This window comes from Zootoca vivipara, chromosome 7 (genome assembly GCF_963506605.1).
Source record: "Zootoca vivipara chromosome 7, rZooViv1.1, whole genome shotgun sequence".
NCBI classification, from domain to species: domain Eukaryota; kingdom Metazoa; phylum Chordata; class Lepidosauria; order Squamata; family Lacertidae; genus Zootoca; species Zootoca vivipara.
In genome coordinates, this window is record NC_083282.1 from 87,854,789 (window position 1) to 87,879,286 (window position 24,498).

The 24,498-nt window shown below is 40.8% G+C and overlaps 3 protein-coding genes across 8 annotated transcripts in view; 1 reads left to right on the forward strand and 2 right to left on the reverse strand.

The window, feature by feature from the left end:
- Window positions 1-2,613, forward strand: part of COL9A3 (collagen type IX alpha 3 chain) — a 62,335-nt gene extending 59,722 nt beyond the window's left edge. Inside the window, exons 29-30 of the mRNA XM_060277496.1 lie at window positions 422-499; window positions 1,017-2,613. Of these exons, the coding sequence (XP_060133479.1) occupies window positions 422-499; window positions 1,017-1,195 (257 nt within the window). The 3' untranslated portion in view covers window positions 1,196-2,613. The remainder of the gene's footprint in view (window positions 1-421; window positions 500-1,016) is intronic.
- Window positions 2,614-3,273: 660 nt separating this feature from the next.
- TCFL5 (transcription factor like 5) lies at window positions 3,274-10,938 on the reverse strand. The gene is made up of 6 exons (XM_035124022.2): window positions 10,084-10,938; window positions 7,756-7,948; window positions 6,204-6,360; window positions 4,964-5,201; window positions 4,049-4,190; window positions 3,274-3,396 (listed from the first exon to the last, which is right to left on the reverse strand). The coding sequence occupies exons 1-6, from the start codon at window positions 10,809-10,811 to the stop codon at window positions 3,274-3,276; spliced, it is 1,581 nt and encodes a 526-aa protein (XP_034979913.1). The 5' UTR covers window positions 10,812-10,938.
- Window positions 10,939-15,595: 4,657 nt separating this feature from the next.
- The window catches only part of DIDO1 (death inducer-obliterator 1), a 71,814-nt gene continuing 62,911 nt past the window's right edge, over window positions 15,596-24,498 (reverse strand). For 3 of the 6 annotated variants that reach the window (XM_035121389.2, XM_035121388.2, XM_060277340.1), the window contains one exon: window positions 15,606-21,341. In XM_035121389.2, the coding sequence (XP_034977280.2) occupies window positions 18,049-21,341 (3,293 nt within the window). In that variant the 3' untranslated portion in view covers window positions 15,606-18,048. Of the gene's footprint in view, window positions 21,342-24,498 lie in introns of all 6 variants that reach the window. The other 3 variants (XM_060277341.1, XM_035121387.2, XM_035121386.2) reach the window with 3 other exon arrangements.

Consider the following 24,498-nt stretch of genomic DNA (forward strand, 5'->3'; position numbering starts at 1 on the left):
CATTAAAATAAGAAAACACACAAGAAACAACGGAAAAACAAAATCAGCAGTAATTTAATTTCAAAGTAAATGAGAATTTTTCGTTTAAAAATGTTCCAACTCAAAATTCTGGCAAAATGTTTTAAGCAAGTGTTGGATTACCTAGGTAGGCAGAGGTCCCACAGGGAAAGGGTCCAAAGTCTACTTGCCACTGCCAAAATTGCCCTTGGCACATGTTCTTTCCTGTGGTTTCTCTGACTGGTGGGAGACCGAGCAGCAGCTCCACTTACCATCTCAATGGGCGATCAGGTTCATATGTCAGAGGGCGCCTCTAAGACTTGTGCTACTTGTGAGTAAATAAGGCACAATGGGGAAAGAAGCAGGCCTGTTTACTGCACACTACTCAACTGATGTAGTTTATACTTTTGTTACGGCACTGTAGGTGACCATGGTGAGAGGGGAGACAAAGGTGCCACGGGGAAAGGTGTTGACGGACCAGATGGGGATCAAGGACCTCAAGGTAAGTTGGCCAGGTGCTGATATAACTCTGCTCCCCACTTCCCTGAGCAGTGAGAAGTTAGCAAGGGAAGCACAACCTAGGTTTGATTTCCCTTGGAGGAGAGAATACTGATTTGCCTCTGAATGTATCTTTTTTAATACACTAAAAACAGCTGCCAGGGGCTGAGGGCTCTGATCAACATCGTAGGATGTAAGGATGGTTCTTTTTAAAAACTGTTTCCCACCTTCAGCTGCTATTTGCAGTGGGAGGTAGGGCGTGCCCATTGGCGCCAATGAGAGCCTCCCGCCTGATGCAAACAGCAGCTTTGGGGGAGGAAGTTTTCACATGGACTGCAATGTAGGAAGGTTTCTATTTATTTTACGATAAATCTATATTGTCATGGAACTCAGGGTGGCGTACATGTGGTTCTTAAGAGGTTACCCATCTAAGCAAGGACTATTTTTTGCAACCAATAATTTTATCCAGGAGAAAGAACAGAATATCATGCCCAACCTTTTATCTCTTTCCCCCTGAAAAGGTCCGCCGGGTGTCCCAGGGACTAGTAAAGATGGCCGGGATGGCTCTCCTGGTGAACCTGGGTTGCCAGGGGATCCTGGAAGACCAGGTGCAATTGGAGTCCAAGGAACTCCAGGAGTCTGTGATACATCTGCCTGCATGGGAGCAGCTCTCATTGGAGGAAAATCCAAAAAGTCATAAAACTGCATTTAATGGAAGTCAGAAAAAGGGAACGGAGTATTTAAGCAAATTGTTCACACGTGAAGAGAAAACCGCCCTCTGAAAAATTTGGAGGGGTGGTTCTCCTGTAAGAATGAATGAAATGGAGACTTTGTTTTAGTTCAATGAAACAGGAAATCATCAGATGGAAATTTGTACTATATCCCCTACAATTGTACCCCAATTTTTACTACATTGTTGTTTGCTCCTTGCCCCACTGAAGAGAGACTTCCCCGCTTATTCCGATGTAAGAGGTGCTTCCCCCAGCACCACCACAAATCAACTGGACTATGTTTTATGCAATTTTTAGGATGGCTTAAACCTGCACCAGTTTATGTTAATGGTAAACTCTGTTCCAACCTTATTATGCGGGAGCGCTGCGGCCAGGGCTGCAGAGGGATAACCCTAATCAGATAAATGAGAGCCACAATTACGGTATCTAGCCAGGGCTATGCACACACAGCCTCATCACTTGATCCAGCTAAGTAGGCATGCTTCGTTGGACTGTGTCAAGTAAATGTAGAAGTAGTGGACTAAATAAACATTATTCAGATAGAACAATTGACAACCCCGATTGTTCATACGATGGACACAATCCAAAGAGCCCCTCTATATGCACACACCAGAGTTTTCCTAAGGCAGATCTCTATACTGTGTCAGAAGTCTCTTCTGAAGATCATCCCAGTTTTCAAGGGTGGTTTGTCCCAGCAGCACAGGGAACAGTCTCTGCAAAAGGGGAACCACATATGCATTGCGGTACACAGAGCTTGCCATATGGCCTTATCTCTTATATATGTACCACAAGTAAAAATTTTCCAATAAATTCTATGAGGTAGAATGCATCTCTTAAAGGTAAAGGTGTAAAGGGATATATATGTATATATCTCTTACATTTGGTTAATTTCAAACATTTCCATATTATATTTAGTAATGACATTTTACATTACAGATGAACACTGCCCAAAATTAGTATATGCATTATTGTAATTTTTTTAAGAAAAACAAAATCACTTTTTGTAACATTGTGTTTGCCTGTTTTATAATAGGCTTGTTTTGTTAATACTTTTATTTTCCCCCCTTGCTGATTCGAAATAAAGGTGCTACACAATTGTGAATATCCGTGATTTAAACAGTATTTATTTTGGGATGAGTTCTGTATAAGAAATACTTACTGGCATCATCTGTTTGATAGATAAATGAAGCCACTTTCAATTCAATAAATATACTATTTCTCAAATGCTTCAGCTTTCCTAACACAGACTGCTAATACTAGTCTTTTTTTTAAAAAAAGAAAATATTATGTGCACTTAAAAATCATGTACTGTTTACAAAATACCACTTTTGCACTGAAATCATGCAATTATCTGGAAGCCCAATTGAAATAAATCAGATTTGCACCAGAGCACACAGCTGTATTTCTCCTGTTCATTTCAGTGGGTATTTGTGCAGCAGATAATTCATTGACTGTATCCTGCACTAAAAATCATTGGAGAATGCAAAACATATTTTAAATAGTAGTGTATTTGTAACACACTGTCAAAAAGCTTTTTCTATATATTTTAGTTTCACAGGTATGAACATTTTGAAATGGAAGGCAAATCTCAGTTACTATATACAAGTTACTATATTTTATATAATTTATAAACTATTTACATTTCTTCTTCTTCCAAACTGGTTGTTATGACATTCTAATAATTATCTATATCAGTACAAGTGTGTACAAGGTTGAAAAGAACAAGCTGCTCTTTGACACTTCTGAATTATTTTATACATGGCAAACAAACAAACAAAAATTAGAAAATGGGTTACTAGCTTGTACTGCTGTTTTCTACTTCCCTCTGGTGCAACACTTTTCTTAGGGCAGCATTAATAAATAAATGTTGTTGGTGTCTTGCTTTTCTTCTTTGTTTGGAATAAAGTGTGTCATTTCTTTAACGCTTATGTATTTTTCAAAGTACATTAAGTCACAGGAGAAGTCCAGCAGGTGAATTTGAATTAGAAGATCACACAAATCCTTGCATGTCCACCCTTTACACCAGTTTTTGACTGTAGAGAGCCAACTATTTTATCTCCATAGGTGTGCCATTCTGAGTAATCTCCTGTGTCGAGCATGTTGCTAGTGAATCAGATCTTGTTAACTTTAGTCTTCTGCCTGTTTTACCACAGAACACGGTCTCAAATTCCTAAAAACCAAACACAGAGAATAATTACGACATGGACTTGCGAAGACGCAAACCTTGGGGAAAGTGAGGGCACACAGCTATCCCTAAAGGAGAGAAGTTACTAAGCAACTTTTAGCTTATCCTAGCAAACTTTGAAGATATTTAAAAAACAAAACATGCAGAGTTGCAGCACAGGAGCTGCCATTTATTTCAGAGTGGAACAGCTCCAGAAATAAAGAGCTGCCCTTCCATTATCGTCAACACAATAGCTGGTGCACAGATGGAGCTATTTAACCTGGGGTGGGGTGGGGGGTGGAATACAACTAAAGTGAAAATACTAGGTGGGTACTACTGTACTTGCGATATAGTACTTCCAAAACGTTGAGAGCATGTCCAAATAATATTTAATAATAGATATATAAGGTTTAGATTTCCATACAACAATCTTGTGATGTATGACAGGATTATTTTCATCCTCATTTTTCAAATGAACGGGGTAGTCAAAGGCTGAGGCTGAGATTGTCGCCTGTTTAAGATTATAGGCCACTGAAGATGTGTGTTCCTGTATCCATTGAAGTGAATGGTCAAGCAAAGTACCTATCATGATTCCGCGAGGCATTTTGTTATTGCTTTAATGCATTTTGTTCTTTGTATTTATGTGAGACATACTGACCTTTTTCAGAGAATCCCCATGCCGTTCCTGAATGTATTTTAGAAATGCTGTTGTCCATTGTAAAGTTGTTGCCTTGTCAGTATCCGAAGTGCAAAATGGAACCAGAAGATTAAGTTCATCGCAACAAATCCTGATTCTGCGCCTAGAATTGCATACAACATGGACAGTTCTAGTAGTGCTTGAAACGGTAACATAAAACATTTATTAATTAGGTGTAGCAACTTAGAAGCCAATTATTTGATGAAGATAGTGGCAAAGCATCAGTAACACATGCTATAAGAAGTTTCCTGGGCTTACAAAACGCTCATTGTTCCTCCCTGTAATGCTGAATTGAAGACCACAAGTGTACTGACATGAGGATCCTTACAATCAATCCTACGTTTTCTGGTTAAGGGACGTGAGCCTGTAAGGTTTGTATTAAAATTTTGCAAATATTTATACAGTTGACTGATTGAATCTACATAAGAACATAAATAACATAAAGCCTCCTAGATCAGGCCCATCTAGACCAGCATCTGTTCTCTCTGTGGCCAACCAGATGCCTGAGAGAAGCCCGTAAGCAGGAACTGAGTGCGATAGCAACACCTTTCCTGCAGTTTCCAGCAACAGGTATTTAGAGGCATAGTGCCTCAGACAGTGGAAATAACAGCTAATATCTTAATTTAGTTACTTTCCTCCTCCCTTTCCATACTCCACCCACCCCTTTTGTACAGTATCTGGAGTATGAGCCACTATTTAATGTATGTTCTATTGTACACTGGCAGTATATTGATGTCATAAATATCCAGAAAAATGACATTGTGGCATGTAAATCAACACCAAATTAACGTTGAAACAAATTCATTTGTATAGACCTGATAACTTAAGAACCAAACACAAAAGGTGTTCTTTTCAGAGGCCACCATTAGCAATTACCTTCTGTCTCTTTCCATCCGGTTATGTCTCTCCCGACGCTGAGAGACACCACCTTGAGTTCCACTTTGTGCGCTCTGGGTTGGTTGTGTTGCTTGCCAAGTGCTATGAGCTGGGCCTGCATTTTGGGTATCACACACATTCTGAATATCACCAAGAGGTTTGCGCTGCACATTGGTGTCCAAGGGATGTATTCGACTACGACTTCTTTTGTTTATTGTTTGCTTACATATAGCATCTCCTTTGCAAAACAAGAGGAAAAAGAGATGTGTTGCCATTTTTCTTTTCTTTCTTTTGCCATAAGTAAATTGTATGGTTGAATTGAAATTTCAACTTGTATCAAGCTCAGCTTTGGTTTACTGATTCAAAGGCTGTCCACCACTAAAATAATTGTGGTGGATCAATAATCAGTTGCTTTTTACATGTAAATAACCCTTAAGTAAAATTGCAGCTTAGCAAAGACATCAGTACAGCTATTGAAGGAAATATGATAGACCTTGCAATTAAATAAACGAACGCTGCCTGTGGTCGTTGTTCCCTATTTTACTACCACACCAGAACCAAAGCAACCTTAAAGATAAACAAGTGGGCATTTTATCTCTCAGCTCCCCTGCTAATTAAAATTTACCCCACTGTTTAAATTAATCCCTATGATTAGTAAGCTAAGACCTTAGTTAACGGCTATACTTGCTTAACATTGCAGTGGAAACATTTCTATATAATGCAGCACAGAAAATGCTGTGAGAAGGTACATACATAGGTTGGCCCCAGGCTCTCTACTTCAGAGCCTCAAACGTCTAGAACCTGGAGCACCCATCACAGCTGGATCTCAAAAAAGGCAGCAAAAGGCTACCCAAGGATTTGTTTGCCAGTTTCTCTCTGGAGCTCTGTGTTACTTCCTCCAATTCTGTTACTTCCTCCAAGGGCACGCGTAGCACTAAAAACCCCATTTCACCCAACCTCAAAACCACCCCATGCAAAAGATAATTGTCACTGCTGTTTATAGAGATCAGAAACTGACATGTAATAAACTGTCAGGGTCACGCATGGGCTTCCTCCTAGCTTCCAAGACAGCAAAGCTGCCTTAAATGGTTGGGGAATGCATTTTTATTAAGCATTTTCTCAAACAGAAGCATGATATTTTGAAGACTTCTCTGAAAAAAAGCTAACTTAAGAAATCAGAATGAATTACTTGATAGTTATAGCCACTGACAACAAACTTAGTCAAAATTCAGCAGTTTACCTCCTAATTTAATCCAAACATGTTCAGGCAGTGCCTTATTTCTAGGACCAACAGTCTGTTTCGTAGCCTCAATTTCCTGCTGGTAACAAATAGAAAAAGCTCGAGGTAACCCAAGGTCTTGATGTTTGGCTGTTTCCAGAACAGAGGCTCCAGAGCTCTAAAAGAAAATGTATGTATCAGCATTAAATGAAGCCAACTGTAAATCATGTTGGCCAGCCTCCCCTTTTATTGAACAATACAGGCATTGTAGTCCTAAAGGTGCATTGGTGCTGCTCCTGCTAAGCCTCTCCTTCCACCATCCAATGACTCCACATACTCCGAAAAGTCTCATCTAGGACAGCCCAAGAACTGCCTATTCCAATCTTGAGTTTGGATTTGCTGTTAGTCATGGAGTGGTTAATTGTAATGAAACGGTAAATTTTAATGAAATTCTAACCCACTCACCTGGGAGTAAGCACCACTGAATTCAATAGATCTTACTTCTGAGTAGGCATGGTTAGGATTGCCCTTTTAGTCACGAAGTCGTTAATTTTAACTACAGCTGGCCCTTTCATTTATTGGGGGCAGTATTCTACTACCTTGTCCTCTCTGCGCAAGGTGACAGTCTTCCCTCTCCTCTCCCAAGCACACCCCTTGCCTTCGCTAAAACTGCTCTGGAAGGTTGGGGGAACCCCTAAAACAGATTTAGGGGTTCACAGGGTGAGGGGGGGAATTTCCACTAGCAGTAAACCTTGTGCTGGTCAGACCCTAATTTTGCAGTGCTTTGAATACAACCCTGGATCACATTCCTAATAGTTACACACTGTAGCGCTCATATTTTTGTTATATTAGTTCTAGGCTAGGCATTGCAATAATTTTTGGAATTTATAAAGCCCTCTTCAATGAATAAAGTGCTTTACAATTTGTATCTCATTGCTAATACAACCTGGCATGTAGACTTTAGCTCTGTCTCTCATCCTAATATAAATACCATTTATGATTCTTAGGCTATTACCACTGCCAACTTCACAAAGTATTATAGTTAGGTATGGGTTTTAAAAACCCGGCAAAGAAATAGTTAATCTGAATTGCTTTCAGTCTAGAAAGGTTTATGTAAGATGCAAATTTCCACTTTTTGGAAGAGAGGGTTGCTCCAAATACGGACAAATCAAAGTGAAAATGACCAATGGGAGTTATAAAAAAAAATAAGATTACAACTCAAGATAAATGTCAGGATTATAAGAAGGAATTGAAATAACTTTACGGTAGAAGCTAAAGAATGAAGACAGAAAAATTGAAATGAATTCAAGAACAGATAAGAAGCCATTTTTTTCTGCTCAAGAAAAACAAGTCTAAAGTCTACTTGGACTAATGGTTCTTCATATCCTGGCCAATGCTAATTAATTTATTTCACCAAATAACAAGAAACAAGTGTCAGATAACTGTACAATTCAAAACTCAGGTTGACAATTCCCTTGTTTACTGCATCCTCTTCAGAAGTTTTACTATAACTAATATAAAGCTTTGAAACCAAGCGGCTACAATTTAAATTAAAAATTAAACGAATACCAACCTGTGTTTGTGAAGGGTTTGCATTTCCAGTTACAGGAGAAGCAACATTCGGGTTAAACAGTGGGCATGTAAACTGTAATGCAGTAGTCGTAGTAGCAGCCGTCTTATTTTTCACTAATGTGGTACATTTATTCTGTTGCTGGTGGAGAGGAACACCCATCACTTCTGAAGGATGGCGAATTAGAGTTACTAAACTATAAAAGGAGTGAATAAACAAAGGCACTTATTTGAAATGACTGGATTAGAATAGCCATTTTGCTGCGTAATCTTCCACATCAGTAGACAACCCAGTATAGGTTCAGAATTCTAATATAACCCATCTCAACATATATTTTAATATATAAACTAATGATTCAGGCACGGGGAACCTACAGCCTTTCTGATGTATGTGGACTACAGCTGCCATCTTCCCTGACCACTGGTCATGCTGGCTGGGGCTGATGGGAGTTGGAGCTGAGTGAAGACAGAATGAAGCCTGTATGCTAAACAGCAGGCTTCTCTCTTGCTTTTTACAGCAGCAGCGGAAGCATTCTTCATTCTCTGCATTTCCCCTTTCAAGCTGCAACCTTGGAGGATGAAAAGGGGAGCGTGGGAAAAGGCTTTATGAGCCACCCACGCACTTCTGTGCACCTCTGATGTGCAAAGCCCTTTGTAATCCTCTCCCCTTCTCCTCTGCACTCATGATGTTAGAGGTGCAATGGGGAAGGGGGTAGGATTGCAAAGGGCTTTCATAACCTCCAAGCACAGCTCCTTTGCATCTCCTATGTCGAAGGTGAAAAGCAGCTGTGTGGGGCAGCTTCCAGGAACAACGCTGGGAGAAGCAGTTTCCACTGGATGGAAACCATGTGCTCCCCTAAGATCTTCCCCTTTCCGCCTCATGCTGCTGGCACAGCCAGGTGGGATGATGAGTTGGCCTGGCAGGCAAAGGAAGGAGGCCAGAAGTAGCAGCAGGTCAGGCTGCTTTATCCAGGCCAACTCTTCATTTTAATTGGTGGCAACAGCAGCAGACTAGCAGACCTTACCATGCTTCTAATCAGCCATGGCAGAAGCAGAAGATCCCCAAGTTGGCTGGGAAGGTGGAAGGTGTGGCAGGAGTGGCACCAGGAAGCCTGGGGTTCTGGATCATGGGAGCAAGGACCCCACAACTGGCAAGTGGAGGAGCCAGCAGAGCAGGGAAGCTGCTGGGGAACTGCCATAGCCTGTTCTGATTGTCCCCCTGAAGCTTGCCTGGGCCACTCATCCACCACCTTTTTCGCACTATAGTTCACAGCACCACCTGTCTGTGGCCAGATGAACTGCAGTGTGATGAAACGTTTGTATTTTTATTATATGTAAAGAAAGGACATGCACCTGGGCTGCCTGTAGCTCCCTGTTGTGTAGCAAACCCAGCTTTGCTGGCACATGGTGTGGAATGGCCCTTGGGTACATGGACAGGAAGTCTGGGTTGGTTGTTTGGTACTAACTTGCAATGCTGTGATATATGGTAGCAAACTCTGGTGGGATTGCAACTATAAGCTCAGCATTATGGGCTTACTTCATGGGCACTCAGCATTTTAGGGTTATTGTAAAAAGAAAAGTGCAGTATAAATCCAACAGCCAAGGCTTGGCTTTAACTACCGGTATGTTCATCAAATGATGCCAGTCACAAATAAATGAAAGAAACAAGTTGCTGGGAAAGTTGCACACTGCAGTTTTTAGGGTGCAAGTATGCTGATGGATCCATCCACAGGTAGATAATGTAATGACACTGCAATCTTAAAATCTACAGTTTGATATAGAATTGCTATAGAATCAAAGAATTGGAGGGGACCTTGTAGACTACCTGGTCTAGGGTGGCAACTTATGCATTGCCAAAAGGACAAAATACACCACCACAACAGAGAACACATTTTACCATAAGCTGCATGTTTTAATTTATATGCAAAAATGCAAATTTAGAAATAATTATCACAATTTCAATATAAATGCAATCTTTATATGAAAATCTCACAAAACTGTGACTAGGTGTCTTGTGTGCCTGCTTAGTTAAGGAATATTGGAGACAGGTTTAAAATCACTTACTACCAATTAGTTTACTCTTGCCTATCCACCCCTTTGTATTTGTATGTATGTATATGTGTGTTTGTGTGTGTGTAACGGTGAAATGTTTTCAATTTTAAATAATAGAAATCAAAACTTACAGATCGAAATTATTCCTTATTAATAAATGCAAAGCAATAAAGTGGCATCTTGGGTATGCACCCTAGTATTTCTAATGTTTAGTTGACAGAGGCCACAATTAAAATATGTGATTGAGCTGTGATTAAAAGGAAATAAAAATGCAACACACTTGTTAATGGCTACTCCACTTTCCTGGGTTTCTTGACATCTGGGAAGTTCGGCCTGGATACTGTTGAATCTGTCTTCCAATCGAACACGGACTGCAGATTTGGCTCTGGATTCAAGAATTGGTGCTGAATTTTCCACAGGCAAATTTTCTTTATTTAGCCCACCCAAGTTTTCACTATGTTTGGCTTTAACTAAACTCTGCCCAGTCATCTCCACAGAGCTACTACTAGGAGTTTTTTCAGCTTGGTTTGGAGGGATGCTAGACTCACTGAGCAACATCATTCTTAGCTCCTGGAAGTCAATGTGCCCTAGACACTGATTAGGACCCATGAAATTGCTGTCAGAGGCTAAACCAGACTGACAGATAATGGGATAAAGTGACTGGTTTCCAGAACTGTTTGATGAAAAGCCACTTAGACTGTTACCAGACGATGACAGGTATTGTGATTGATTTGCAGGATTGTTGGTGAAGGAACTTGAATTCTGCCTATTTTCTGCTTCATTTTCATTTGCTTGCGCCTCCATATGGGAATAGAGTATGTGCTGAAGTTGTGTGTATTCTATTTCTGTCATTTCCACCAGGCTGAGATCCGTGGTGGTGAAGCTCAGGTTTTGCTCACCAAAAGAGGAATCTGCTGGGCCTTCAGCAGCAGAAGCAGTAGAAGCTGGATCTGTAACCACAGCCCGAGGGTTGGAAGTTTCGGACACCTTGGAGGTTGAGTCTGACATGATTCTGGCGAATACCAATGCCTCAAAGTCTTCAGAAAGCTGAATGTACAGGGAGTAAACACCACCAGCTTGGTGCAGCAAAACTTTGCAAATAATAGGTGCAATCAGGAGCTAGTGCTTTTAAAGATGTGCTGATTAGCCTACACAAAACAATTGTTGCATTGCCTTATGCTTCCATTACATCCTCTGGACATTAACGTTCCTAATTCTTGACAGCGCTATCACCAGCTAAAAAACATTGATGGCATCCAAAGCATGTGAATGGCTCAATGGTGGTTTGTTGTTTTTTTTAAGGAAATTTCACGTTCTCCAAAAAGTGCCAGAAGTTAAAAGCTGCCCACTAAAATATCCAGTCCTCCCTTTGGGGGGGGGGGGGTTCCTAGTCTTTTTTTTCAAATCCCAGAGCCAAATAGGGAAAGCACAAAATAATTGCACACCACCCTTTAAAAATGGATAATATAATATTTTTAAAAAACAATTAGAGGGTGTCTTCAGCCCCACATTCTTGCGCAATCAAACTTTTCGAGGGGGAAGAGGGACTGAGCCCCTTCTGAATGAGACCCGCCCCCCTCTTCTCCAGTGCCAGATGAAGCATGCAATCAAAGCTCCTTTCTGGGGGGCGGGGATGCGAAGTGGGGAGGAAACCTGGCCAGCTCCAGGCAAGTAACCAATGGAGCCAGCCCTCCCCACCTGCCCACCTGCGAGGACAGGCCCAAACCGGACAGGTAACCAAGCACCCCCTTAGCAACCGACGGGAGGGCGGCCCCGCCCACCACCCGCCTCTCAGCCCTCGCGCCCGCCTCCAAACGGCCCCTGGGCTCGCCGAGGGGGGCCGAAGCCCCGCCTCCCCAAACTACCCCTCCAACGGCCAAAACCGGGGAGGGGCGTTAAGAGGCCGAGGGGCGTTGGAGGCCGAGGGAGCAACGGCCGCGCCGCCTCCCTCAGCGCGTGTTCAACTGTTGCCCGCCGTGTTTTCCACCTCACGGTCTTTGCTCTCCAACCCCCCCCCCACAACAAAAAAAATCCCTCCACGTTATTCCCTACCATAATTCCCCCGTCACAAACTTCCATGTAATGGGCGGGGTTTTTTGAGGGGGGTGGTGAGTAAAACCACTCAACAAAAGTCACCCCCGCCGCCGTCGTTATAAAGTTTCCTCCACACAATATGGCGTCTCACGGGCCGCAGGTTCTCCTTGTTCACCTGCGAGGAATGAATGGGGAGGCGGCATTCGCCTCATCCCTTCAGTGTTTCGTTTCCTTAAGCGGCTGCTCCCCATAGTGCGGGGCACTTACTCCCCGGTAACGCGGTTATTACTGTTGTTATTTGGGAGCTTGACTTGGAGGCCGGACTCTAATCCTGCTGCTACCCTCGAGTAGGCCCGTTGGAAGCCAAGGGACGTGAGGCGTTCGGGAGTCGAAGCTTCTTACCCCGTCGGCTTCGGCGGGCCTAATCCCTTAAGCATGAGGGGCTAGATCCAGGCCATGCCTACTCAGAAGTAAGCCCCGCTAAATCCTGCGGGGCTTGCTCATAGGTAAATGGTCGTTGATCCAAAGCACCCCGCTCCACATTGGGCAACACAAAAGATTTTTCAAAAAATAAATTAAAGCGGTATAGAAATCACATCAAATCACAAATTATCCTCCGCGTTTCCTACAAGGATACACACTGGGGGAAAAACAAAAACAAAATGAATGCCGTTGCGTCCAATTGCAAAGGCAGGTTTTGCTTATTTCTGCACAATTATTTGCACATCTGTTCAGAAAATGAGATTAAAATCCCGGGATTGTACACCCTAATTTGCAAAAGTCTGGCTACATATACACTGTTTTTTAAAAAAAATCACATATTGTACCCTCCTCTGAACCATAACACATTTAAATACGACTTTTGTTTTGCTTAATTGCTTTAAGTATTAAAAAAAATGGGTTTCGTTTTGCTAGTTTGGGCTGGCCCTGAATCTCTGGGAATAAAGCCAAGAACAGATCAAACTCTTTAGAGAGTTTTGAAATATTAAGTGGTATACAGTATAAACGCTTCTAAATAAATATATGCATTACCATTTATATTTACATTTTGTTACTTTAAAATGTTAAACTTCTGGAAGAGGCAAGTGTTCCACATTGGGGAAATGTTCCTTAAACTAAATTCTTTTCTCTTAAGTATCTCCAAAAGAAATCACCTTTCCCCTCAGGTATTCCTAGCCTAACTTTACAGTTCTTGCAAAAATAAAAGAAAGGTTAATGAATATATAGAAAGCACAATTTCCTCTAAGGACTTCCATGTACAGTATTATAGAATATATTACTGACATAATGCTGTCGGCTGCATCAAATTCTTTTGCTGGCTAACTCACTGGGCTGTTTTGAAGATTTTTTTATCTTCTGGATTTTTGTGGCTTCTGCAAGTATGTGGATAGCTCCGCTGTTTCTCGGTGACTCCATTTGGGCGACAGTCCTCTCCATACTTTACCACCAAAGTTTGCTATAGCGATGTCTGGGTGGAAAGGTAAGTTCTAGCTAGCTGCAGTGTCGCAAGACCTAATACAGTACTTGACAATTTGCAGGTGAATATGTGAATTGCTACTATTAAAATGTATTTGCGATACTTTCAGCTGCTACAATGTCCTGGTGCATTCAAACTGTGATGGCTACCGGGCAGGAAATTTGCCACTCAATGCTTTAAAAAGGTAAAGGGTCCCCTGACCATTAGGTCCAGTCATGACCGACTCTAGGGTTGCGGTGCTCATCTCGCGTTATTGGCCGAGCGAGCCGGAGTACAGCTTCCAGGTCATGTGGCCAGCATGACTAAGCTGCTTCTGGTGAAACCAGAGCAGCGCGCGGAAATGCCATTTACCTTCCCGCTGTAGCGGTACCTATTTATCTACTTGCACTTTGACGTGCTTTCGAACTGCTAAGTTGGCAGGAGCTGGGACCGAGCAACAGGATCCATCGCAGGGATTTGAACAGCAAGCCCTAGGCTCCGTGGTTTAACCCACAGCGCCACCTGCATCCCAATGCTTTACTGAGTGATAAATAAATGTATGTGAAACAGCTCTGCTGCCTGTTTTAATCCTACATTCCCCTTCTACTAAATAAGAGTTAGCCAATTCCTGCAAGTCAGCTATGCTTCATTGCTCTTTTGTGCAAGAAAACAAAATGTTTGAAATCTGTCACAGAAGAACATGCATATCTTACAGGAGTGCCAGCTTGGCCCCGCAACCATGGGTGCAATGTGGTGTGCATGGACCTGGCACCAAAATTTCTGGGTGCTCGGGTACCCAGGAAGTTGGCACCTATGGCATGGGTAGGCAAACTAAGGCCTGGGGGCCGGCCCAATCGCCTTCTAAATCCAGCCCGCGGACAGTCCAGGAATCAGTGTGTTTTACATGAGTAGAATATGCCCTTTTATTTAAAATGCATCTCTGGGTTATTTGTGGGGCATAGGAATTTGTTAATTCCCCCCCTCCAAAATATAGTCCAACCTCCCACAAGGTCTGAAGGACAGAAGACTGGCCCCCTGCTGAAAGTTTGCTGACCCCTGATCTACGAGTATTCGACCATGCCATTTTTTTCCAGCCACTCCCATCTCCTTTTTCCTCCCACTTATTTTCAATTTTCCCCCCAACAGCCTATTGGCATTCTACATACTCTGCCACTTTGCACAGCTGTTGTTCTGGCTGCATAAATGGGGGTGCTCAGATTTGGAGTAAAAATACAGGATGAATTGTTTGAAGCGTTTAGCCTCCTTTATTACTGCAGCAGTTCTGAGCAGACTTTAGGGTCTCTTGAAACCCCTGAATTTTTTTAGTTTGCATTCTGTAATCAAAGTTCCATATCATATGCCAGTGTGTCCCACCTTTCCTCTAAAAACTAAGTATTATTGGCAGGCAGTGGTGCACCTCCTTCACTTCCCAGCTCAATTTAACCATGTGCTGAGATATTCAGAGCAATATTCCATAGGGTTTGGCTTACTCTGTGCTGGAATACTGGAATCTAGATTTTTGTGTGCCAAGATTTGACTCACAAAAGTAAACTCCCCATTTTCACACACACCCCAGTAATAAAGGAAGGGCACCCCTTTAGCTTCTGCACTGAACATGTACATTCAAGGGACAGGGTGAGTGGTATATTCCCATTCCCTTCAACATAAATTCAGCCTAAACTTGGAGCTCTGCATATAGCTCATGTGTGTACCAAATTTCAGTTACTGTTAATGTACAAGTACAATGGTCATGGGGGAGGGGTACATTTCATAGAATCATAGAGTTGGAAGAGACCACAAGGGCGATCCAGTCCAACCCCCTGCCAAGCAGGAAACACCATCAAAGCATTCCTGACATATGCCTGTCAAGCCTCTGCTTAAGAACCTCCAAAGGAGGAGACTCCACCACTCCTTGGCAGCAAATTCCACTGTCGAACAGCTCTTACTGTCAGGAGGTTCTTCCTAATGTTTAGGTGGAATCTTCTTTCTTGTAGCTTGAATCCACTGCTCCGTGTCCGCTTCTCTGGAGCAGCAGAAAACAACCTTTCTCCCTCCTCTATATGACATCCTTTTATATATTTGAACATGGCTATCATATCACCCCTTAACCTTCTCTTCTCCAGGCTAAACATACCCAGTTCCCTAAGCCATTCCTCATAAGGCATAGTTTCCAGGCCTTTTACCATTTTGGTTGCCCTCTTCTGGACACGTTCCAGCTTGTCAGTATCCTTCTTGAACTGTGGTGCCCAGAACTGGACACAGTACTCCAGGTGAGGTCTAACCAGAGCAGAATACAGTGGTACTATTACTTCCCTTGATCTAGATGCTATACTCCTATTGATGCAGCCCAGAATTGCATTGGCTTTTTTGGCTGCTGCATCACACACACACACACACACACACACACACACACACACACACACACACTTCACACACACCCTTTCAATAATAGGTTTACAAATGCCAGCCATCCCCCAGGTCAGACTTTCCTAGTACAGTATCTGTTTTGTGAGTGTTTGAAGTACCTTGGTCAAATATTCTTTATGGCTACAGTTTTGTAGAGAAACAACATCTTTTCAATAAAGAGCACTGGGGGTTGTATCAATTGCTGCAGGAGTGCAAGGGAAGACCTGGGTTCAGTGTAGTACTGAGAGGCATGACTGCTATACTGACATGCAGATAGAGCACTGAGCATCTTATCACAGGACTGTTTGGCCAACAGCCAACCAAATGACCATACTTTTTTGTTGTTGTTAAACTATTTGAGTGACGTATTCCTCGTTTTATTAAGTGATCTCTGGCTGAAGAGCTCATCTAGTGGTTGCAAAGGCTACCCATTCCTCTTGCATCTTCTCAAAATAGAGATACCCTGTTCTGGAATCAACGATCCAAAGAAACTGAAACATTAGAGTAGTGTATTTGGATTAATGTGGCAGATTCTGCTATCAGTTCCTATGAAAATTTTGATACAATGGCTTTCTTTAGATGTTTATTTGACTTACAGTAACAAAAACCTATGAAGTTCCACATTTAATGTACAGTGATATATTCTGAAATATAAAATACAATTTACAGAAACCCCTGTCAAGTAAACCTAAACAAACACTTGATTTTGCATATTTTCATATATGTCTAAGTTAGAAACATTTTGAATAGAAAAATTACATCATAGTAGATATTTATGTTCTACAATACCTCTTACTTTTTAATATTTTTGCAAAAGAGTTTTGCATACAGGTCATTGTTTAAATCAGTTTGTCCTTGATGTTTAAAGTGTAAGATGTATCAATATAAAGTGTAAATCTGTAGTGATTTATTTATGGGAGTAGTGTACTTGAAATGCAGATCTGAACAATGTTACGAATCTATTTTTACATTTGCAAAATGTTTATAAAAATATCAAAGTAACTGCTCAACTGTAAGTGCATAATCCAGTTAAACTAGTAGGATTTCCTCCCCTATGCATTCTTTAGAATTATGAACTTGAAAGATACAGGAAAAATAATAGTTTACTGCATTATTTCACAGTGAAAAGCTCTCCTCTTTAAAGCAGATTTGTTAGTACCAGTTTTACTACTCCATTTTTTACACAAATATTTATTTCCAATGTTATCAAGATAGCCACGAATGTGGCAAGAACAGGACTGAGGATGTATTCTAGCCTAATTTAAGCACTTTTAAGCTCCACATATTTCAATGGGGCAATTATTATATACTAAAATGTCTCCCATTGTAATTAGTAAGACTCAAAGGTACTTAACACAACTTGTCCGGATATTTTACTTTGAGCACTGGGAAAGTCAAACTGCTTAAATTATCCATATTCATTTTGCACAAAGATCTGCAAACTACTCTCTCTTCAGTCATTTGAACCATTTATAAAATGTTTTCCATTAAGTATGTTTTAAAAGCTTAGTTGCTTTGTATAGAGGTGTCATTAATTTTTAATCAATTACACTTTTTGTACAAATTCAACATTAAAAACCTTTAACTAAATAGGAAATATGGTTACTTACTCAGGCATTCATTTTTTTTGTCTTAGTTGAAATCTGTAACTCAAAATGCCCTCATGTAAAAAGGAAGATAATGAACCTAGAAGCTTAATGTTTATTATTCAAATACTCTGCCAGCTGCTAGAAATACTGCTCCCCAGCAATCTTTCTTTAAATACACAAAACCCTGCCATAATTAATTAGCTCAGGACAGAAATGTTGGGCTCTCTTGAATGTAGGAACCACTGTACTGAAACACCAAAATACTATATATTAAAGATGTAATGGTATGGCTTGTAAGATATTGTTTAAATTTTCATAAAATTACATTTCAAGTTAGTGGAAAACATAACTTTATATCCATAAAAAGCAATGTGCTCATTGAAGAGAGTTCCCATTTTTGCTTCTGTAAATGGAAATTTAAAGACAAAATAAGTAGGAAAAAAGCAACATTTTAGAACTGTAATGCTACAGGCATTAGTTTTTCTGTGTGGATGGAACATTGGATCCCCTGGTCCCAGGCCCCTGGTCTAGCAGACAGTGCAATGGTCCAAGGCTGGGGGGGGGGGAGGCGAACAAAATGTAGCAAGTTCAGCATGTACCTGCTTAATATATGAATATATGCATTTACAATCCAAAATCTCATTTGTGAAACAGGTTTTACCAAACTATGCCTAACAATCAGAATATACAATATGTACAAGTAATAAAGAGTCATGTTTTTCTTCCTCATGTGGCTCATTATTGAAGAATAATTATGTTTCTATGTCTGCTTAGCGGAAGAAGCTTCTGCATGTGATGCCCTTTGGCCACCAGTTTGTTTTTCTTGCTTAGAGTCCTTATCACACTCCTTACTTTTACTCCGGTCCTTGCGATCTCTTGCTCTGTCTTTGTCACGGTCTCTGTCCCTTTCTCTATCCCTTTCTCTGTCTCTACTTCGAGCTCCTTCTCTGTCCCTGAATCTGTCATAATCACGGTCTCTGCTTCTTGATCTGTCTCGTCTTCGGTAAGTATCTCCATCTCTGGTTCTGGCTCTGTCTCTGGTTCTTTCCCAGTCTTTCCCCCGTTCTGAATCTCTATCCCTGTCTTTGTTATAGTTTCTCTCTCTGTTTTTATCCCAGTCTTTTTCTTTATGTCTCTCCCATTCCCTTTCTCTCCCCCTATTCCAGTTTCTGCCACGGTCCCTTTCCCAAGCCCAGTTGTGGTCACGATCTCGTCGTCTATCATCCGTTACTCTATTTGATCGATTATCTGACTGATCAGACTGCTCTATTTTTTCCTTATTACCTCCCTCAAATCTCTCTCTTTGTCTCCCTTCAAAAGTCTGAGCTCTATAGTCATTACTTCGGCCATCTCGAAAATCAGATGCTGACCACTGTGCTTCTGTCTCAGAACCCTGCCCTGAAGTATTAGGATGGGAGGCAGGTGGTCCAGTTTCATCCCACATCTCTTTCCTGTGCTGAGGTGGATGACTTGGAAGATCCAAGAGTGGTCTGGGGCTTGGTTTCATACCTTGCTGAGATTGTCCTGGAAAGTTATGTCTATTTGGGGGAGGTTCATTTTTTTCTGGAAATGGACCAGGTGCAGGTCCCCTTGGTCCTCCAAACTGATGTGGTGCTGGACCTCTCTGATTTGGAAATCTGGGTGGTGGGCTCCCTCTCCGTTCTTCAAATGGTGGTGGCAGAAGTCCTCTTGGTCCTGGCATGTGACTTGGAGCAGGTCCTCTTTGTCCTTCAAACTGATTTGGAGGAGGACCCCTTGAACCACCAAAATGATTAGGTGATGGACCTCTTGGCCCTCCAAACTGAGGTGACGGGCCTCCTCTTTGACCTTTAAATTGATTTGGAGGCGGCCTTCTTGGGTTCCCGAAAGGAAAGGGTGAAGGTCCTCTATTTCCCATATACTGCGGAGGCTCAGGTCCTTCAAATTGTCCAGGACCACCACTCATCTCATGATATTGGGGGTCTGCATGTTGGGAATCCCTGTGTTCCATGTGAGGTTCCCTATGATCTTCAAATTGAGAAGGTGCAATTTCTCTTGGCCCATCAGGAAATGGTGATGGACCCCTATTATCACCAAAATGTGGTGGTGGTGGTGGTCCATGCTGTGCAGAAAATAAGGAAGGGATGGGTGCTCTTGGGGCTCCAAACCTGTTGGGTGGAGGCCCTCTTTGTCCATCATTATTTGGTGGAGGATTATGCCCTTCAGTAAACTGTTGTGATAGACCCCTCTGTCCATGGAAATCTGGAGCACCACTCATTAATGGAGGACCGCTTTTGTGTCCAAGAGAAGAAAATGGGGGCCCACCTCTTTCTTCATCAGTTTTAATTTTGGGTGACTCCATTTGTTCATAAAAGTGGCAAGGTTGTGGATTTCTTTGGTCTTCATAATGTGATGGACCTCTTTCTGTTTCAAAATGACCAGGAGCTTTCTCCTGAGATGTGAACACTGGGCTTGGAAAAGTGTCCCTTGCTATCCCTGGAGCATTTTTCTCCTGCGATTCATTTGACCAAGCTACAGTCTGAACACTGTTAGGTGAAGAGAAAGTAGGGAGGAAACATGGATTGACAGGGGTGGGTAGCAGTACTTTACGAACAGGTGCAGTTGTAGATGTTTCAATAGAAGCTGGTTTATTTACAGTTTCCTGGTAAACCTGTGGGGTATTTTCAGGGTTGATAGTGGGCACATCTTGTTCAGACATAACAGAAACTTTTTCACTAGTAACCCATGTATCTTTATGACTAGGATGAGGGACAGAAATCAATGTTTTATCTGCTTTGTCAAGTGCAGTTTGCAATGGAGCTGCATAGCTGGGTGGAGGAATTTGTACTGTAGGCGATTCTATAACATGCTGCTTTACATTACAGTCAGTACTTTCATTAAACTCTGTTAGAATCCTTCTAGCTTGTCTGGGATCTCTACTTTGTCTAGGATCACTTCCCTGATTTAACAATTGAGTTTGACTTGTGGATGTAGGCAATTCAGATTTTTCAGTAGTTTGTTTTTCATGTTGGAATAGCTCATTTTTTGCTAGAGATGATTTCGGAGGTGGTGACATCAAAGCATCAGAAACTGAAAAATGAGCCATTGATACACCAACAGCTGCTCGTTGTTGCCTGAGGGCTTCTTCTTGTTCTTCCAGTTGTCTTTTCTGTTCTTCTATTTGTTTGTTTAATTCTTCTAACATTTTCTGTTGCTCTACCAAAGATGGTGGAGCAGATATATCGGGCACAAATGGAGTAGATGCTGTCAAGGAGTGGCTTTTAGATTCCGAAAACATTTTATTAGGCAAATCATCAACAGTAACTGTTGCCTCTTCTAAGATAGTTTCATCTTCTGGATCATAGGCTTCATCTTCTTGCTCTGAAGTTTCAAAACTTTTTTGAAGACCACTTTCACAACTTTGCATTTCAAAAGCTTTCTGTGGAGCATACTCTTCCTCAGGATCATAAGGCCTGTCATCTTCCTCTTCTTCTATAGCTTTATCTTTTGACATTTGCCCAAATTGCTGCACAATGGGATCAAGTATGGGAGCTGTTGGTAGTCCTTCCTCAACAACAGTTTGCATTTCAGTCTGAGCACCTTCAGAATCCTTGGAAACAGGATCAAAAGATTTCTTTTTCCCAAAAAGAGTTTGCAGGATGTGATCAAGTGGTGTGGCTGATTTTGAAGATAAGGAAGCAGTAGAAGATGCAGTAGCTGTGTTAATTCCCAACACAGAAGCACTTGATTGTGCAACAGTGGCTGAGCTTCCAGCTTTAATTGATGACAATATTTTTAACACAGAAGGTGGCTCTGGGGGTGGAGGTGGTGGAGATCCAGGTGGTGTTGTACTGACAATTGTTTCTCCAGTATAGAGAGAGAATTTTGAAGGTTTTTTCTCTTGCTGAGAAGCCATATTGCCTTTAGGGTACGCAGATACTTCAGTTTCTTCCTGCAACTGAATCCTGCTTTTCTTTTCTTCCATCTTTTCAGTTTCCAGTACAGCTGCAGGTCGCTTAGTTTTCTGACAAATTACTAATCCAAGAATTAAGTTTGGACGTGCTGATTCAAGGCCTGTAAGACAAAACAAGATTTCATGTAAGAAATGTTTTGTTTTGTTTTTAATTTAAATTTGAAGTCAGTCATTGCTAAGATTTGTAACAAACATTGCGAAAAATGTTACAGAACACTATGCATACTCTATTAATGAATGTAATAATCATAACTTAGTGGAAAACAGCACATTAAAGTAACTATCAGACTGTAACTAAGTCAAAAACTGTATTTTCTTATCAATATTACTGAGAAACCAATATATGCTTTTATGTTGTAAAACTGGTAATTGTCACTTGATGATGATGATGATGTTGTTATCACCATCCTAACTTTCCCCCAGCCAGATACTCAAGACTGCTTGCAGATAAGCACAACCCTAGCAGTACAATCCTATCCCTACCCACAAGTAAGTCCCATTAAGTCCAATGGTACTTACTCCCAGGTGAGCGTGCATTATTAATTTGTTTATCATCCATCCCACAAGGTCACATGGCAGGTTACAGCAATGTAATGCACAATATTAATATCAGTTTAAAACAAATACAATCAAAATAACAGGGACCCAAAAATATACTTCTAGTTACAGGTAGGTAGCCGTGTTGGTCTGAGTCGAAGCAAAATAAAAAAAATAAAAATTTTTTTAAGGTGCTACTGAAGGAATTTTTTTATTTTGCCAAAAATATATATCTCAGGTGTCAAAGCCAGGGTTAAAGAGGTGTGTCTTCAGCATGCACCAGAAAATACGTTTTAAAAAGGTGCTCCATGCATCTCTGTGCAGAAGGAATTATGTAACTTAGCAGCTGCCGCATAGTGCCCTCTCCCAGGCCATCACCACCCAGGGTGGCGGAACTATCAAGAGGGCCCTCTCTGCTGATCTTAACACCCAAGAGGGTCTGTAGGAAATAAGGTGCTTTAGACACTGGGACTTGTGGTTGAGGGCTTTAAACACTAGCATGAGCACCCTGACTCAGGGTAACATGAGTTCTAAATGGAACCCCAGTAATTTGGCTGCTGTATTTTTTAACCAATTAACCTTTTGGAGACTGATTAGAGCCTTAATAAAGAGTGGCTCTTTATTATTATGTTACTTGTGGAATCCTCAAATTTAGGATTCCATAAGTAACTATATAAATTAACAGAGGGTAATAGAAAATTGTGCATTTTTATAATTTCCAAATAATTAACAAATCAACAGCTAGATGAGTAGGGTATTGTTGTTGTTGTTGTTGTTGTTATTACCACCACCACCACCACCACCACCCATAGCTGCCAAGTTATCCCTTTTTTTAAGGGATTTTCCCTTATGCTGAATAGGCTTCCTCACGAGAAAAGGGAAAACTTGGCAGCTATGCCACCACCACTACTACCACCCGTTTTGCCAGTCCTACTTTCAGCAGACATACAAACATCTGATCTTTCTGTAAGTCATGTTGATGGTTAACAAAGCACTGCATAATGACTTTGGGGGAAAATACAGAATTACTCAAAGGAGAAATGGAACAGAGGTAATTATGGAATAGACTGCTGAGAGAGAAATTCAGCAATTTCCAGTTTAGTTAAATGTTTCAATAGAGATTTAACCTTACAAGGTTAGTATCACTAGGTCAATAGAATATACATACACCTAGGCTTTTACTATTCATACTATTATACAGTATATGGAAAATGAGTAAAATAAAGAATCCCCTGGAAACCACTGTGGTTCTGTTTCATAAGGTTGCACTAAAGTTTTACATTACTATACATACAACAGTGTCTGATAATGCACTGCTTTTTCTTAACTCCAATTTTACTGTTCATTCTGCCCACTTGTGCAAACGTTCAGGAATATAGTTAAGAGTATATGAATATTAAAGGCATAAGAATAGTTAAATGCCATGATAGTTCACACCCTAATGGGTTACAGTAAAACAGATCAAATATTAAGTAGTCTATTTCAATTTATTAGAAGAGTGCTAAGTAGTGAGGATGAAGGATCTCATCTTCTGAGAATAATTTTATTTCCAATTTGCAATAAATGTATTATCATTTGAAGGATAAGGGCAAGTGCAATATTCAACTGATGCATTGTTTCCAAATTTGTAGTCTTTTTATATCTTAGTTCTGCATTATATCCAATACTTTCATCTAGCAATCCCAGTGATGTAGCCCATCAGATGCCTACCACAGTAAATAAAGTACAGCTATAATTACTGGAGTGGCTACTACTGTACATTTTGACAGCCAATGCATTACTTTGATTTTCTTGTTTTAGTTGGTTGTGTTCAATTCTCCTTTGTGTGTGATCTTGAAGTAAAGCTGAAGTACTAATAATGATCTTAACACTGATATGTTTATTAACTTAAGTTGCCCTAAATATATTTAATACGAAAAAACTTCACTTTGTTTCTCTTAAAATGAAGTTGGCATTTCAGTTGAAAAGTATAAATTGTTTGGCTGCTTAAAATGTAGCATGTGCTCAGAAAGTGCTGAATAAGGATAAAAACCAACAACTTAACAAATGTATTGCATGAAATAGGAAATTACTTTTAGAAGACAAAATGTTTTAGAGCAGCAAAGAATAAATGTAGAATGATCATAACTAATAACTCCACATTAAAAAAAACCTGGTTGTGAAAAATGTTTATTCTGACCTTTAAAAAAATTAGTTTGTAATTCTGAAGGAAGCTGTCATTTGCATCCCTTTAATTTATCTTCCAGTCCTTTACGCCATTACCTGGGAGTAATTCCCATTGAACTCATTGGGCATACTTCTGAGTGACCATGCAGAGAATTGTGCCTAATCTCTTTCATGGACAATTTGATCAGCTTTTACCTATTAATCTTACAAAGATCTGTGGTACTCCACATAAACTTTGTTCTCAGAACAATCCACCTACATTTCCGTCAAGCCCTGTTTTCTCCTTCCATCACTTTTTTGATACTCTGAGCAGTTCTACTGTAATGCTGGCATTAAAAAGTGTTGTGTAGTGTTGAGCTAGGCTTACTGGGTTCAACTATATATACTTTTATTGCCCTCAAGGTGGCCAACCCAGTTTAAAACCAAGAGCACTAATGGGGACGTAGGTGAGAAGTTACATGGAAATAAAAATGATTTTGCATTAGTTAACTATAACTTCTTGTGCACAGCTAAGAAGTATTAAATAATGGGTTATAAGTAACTAACCTAGTTAAT

What these genes read in the sequence shown, in the direction of transcription:
- TCFL5 (XM_035124022.2), bottom strand. Translation starts at nt 10,811, where the DNA reads ATGTCAGACTCAACCTCCAAGGTGTCCGAAACTTCCAACCCTCGGGCT. An exon ending in AGTGGAGTAGCCATTAACAA is followed by an intron (nt 7,949 to 10,083) that starts GTGTGTTGCATT and finishes CTCCTTTTATAG; the next exon opens with TTTAGTAACTCTAATTCGCC. An exon ending in CGGATGGAAAGAGACAGAAG is followed by an intron (nt 4,191 to 4,963) that starts GTAATTGCTAAT and finishes ATGCAATTCTAG; the next exon opens with GCGCAGAATCAGGATTTGTT.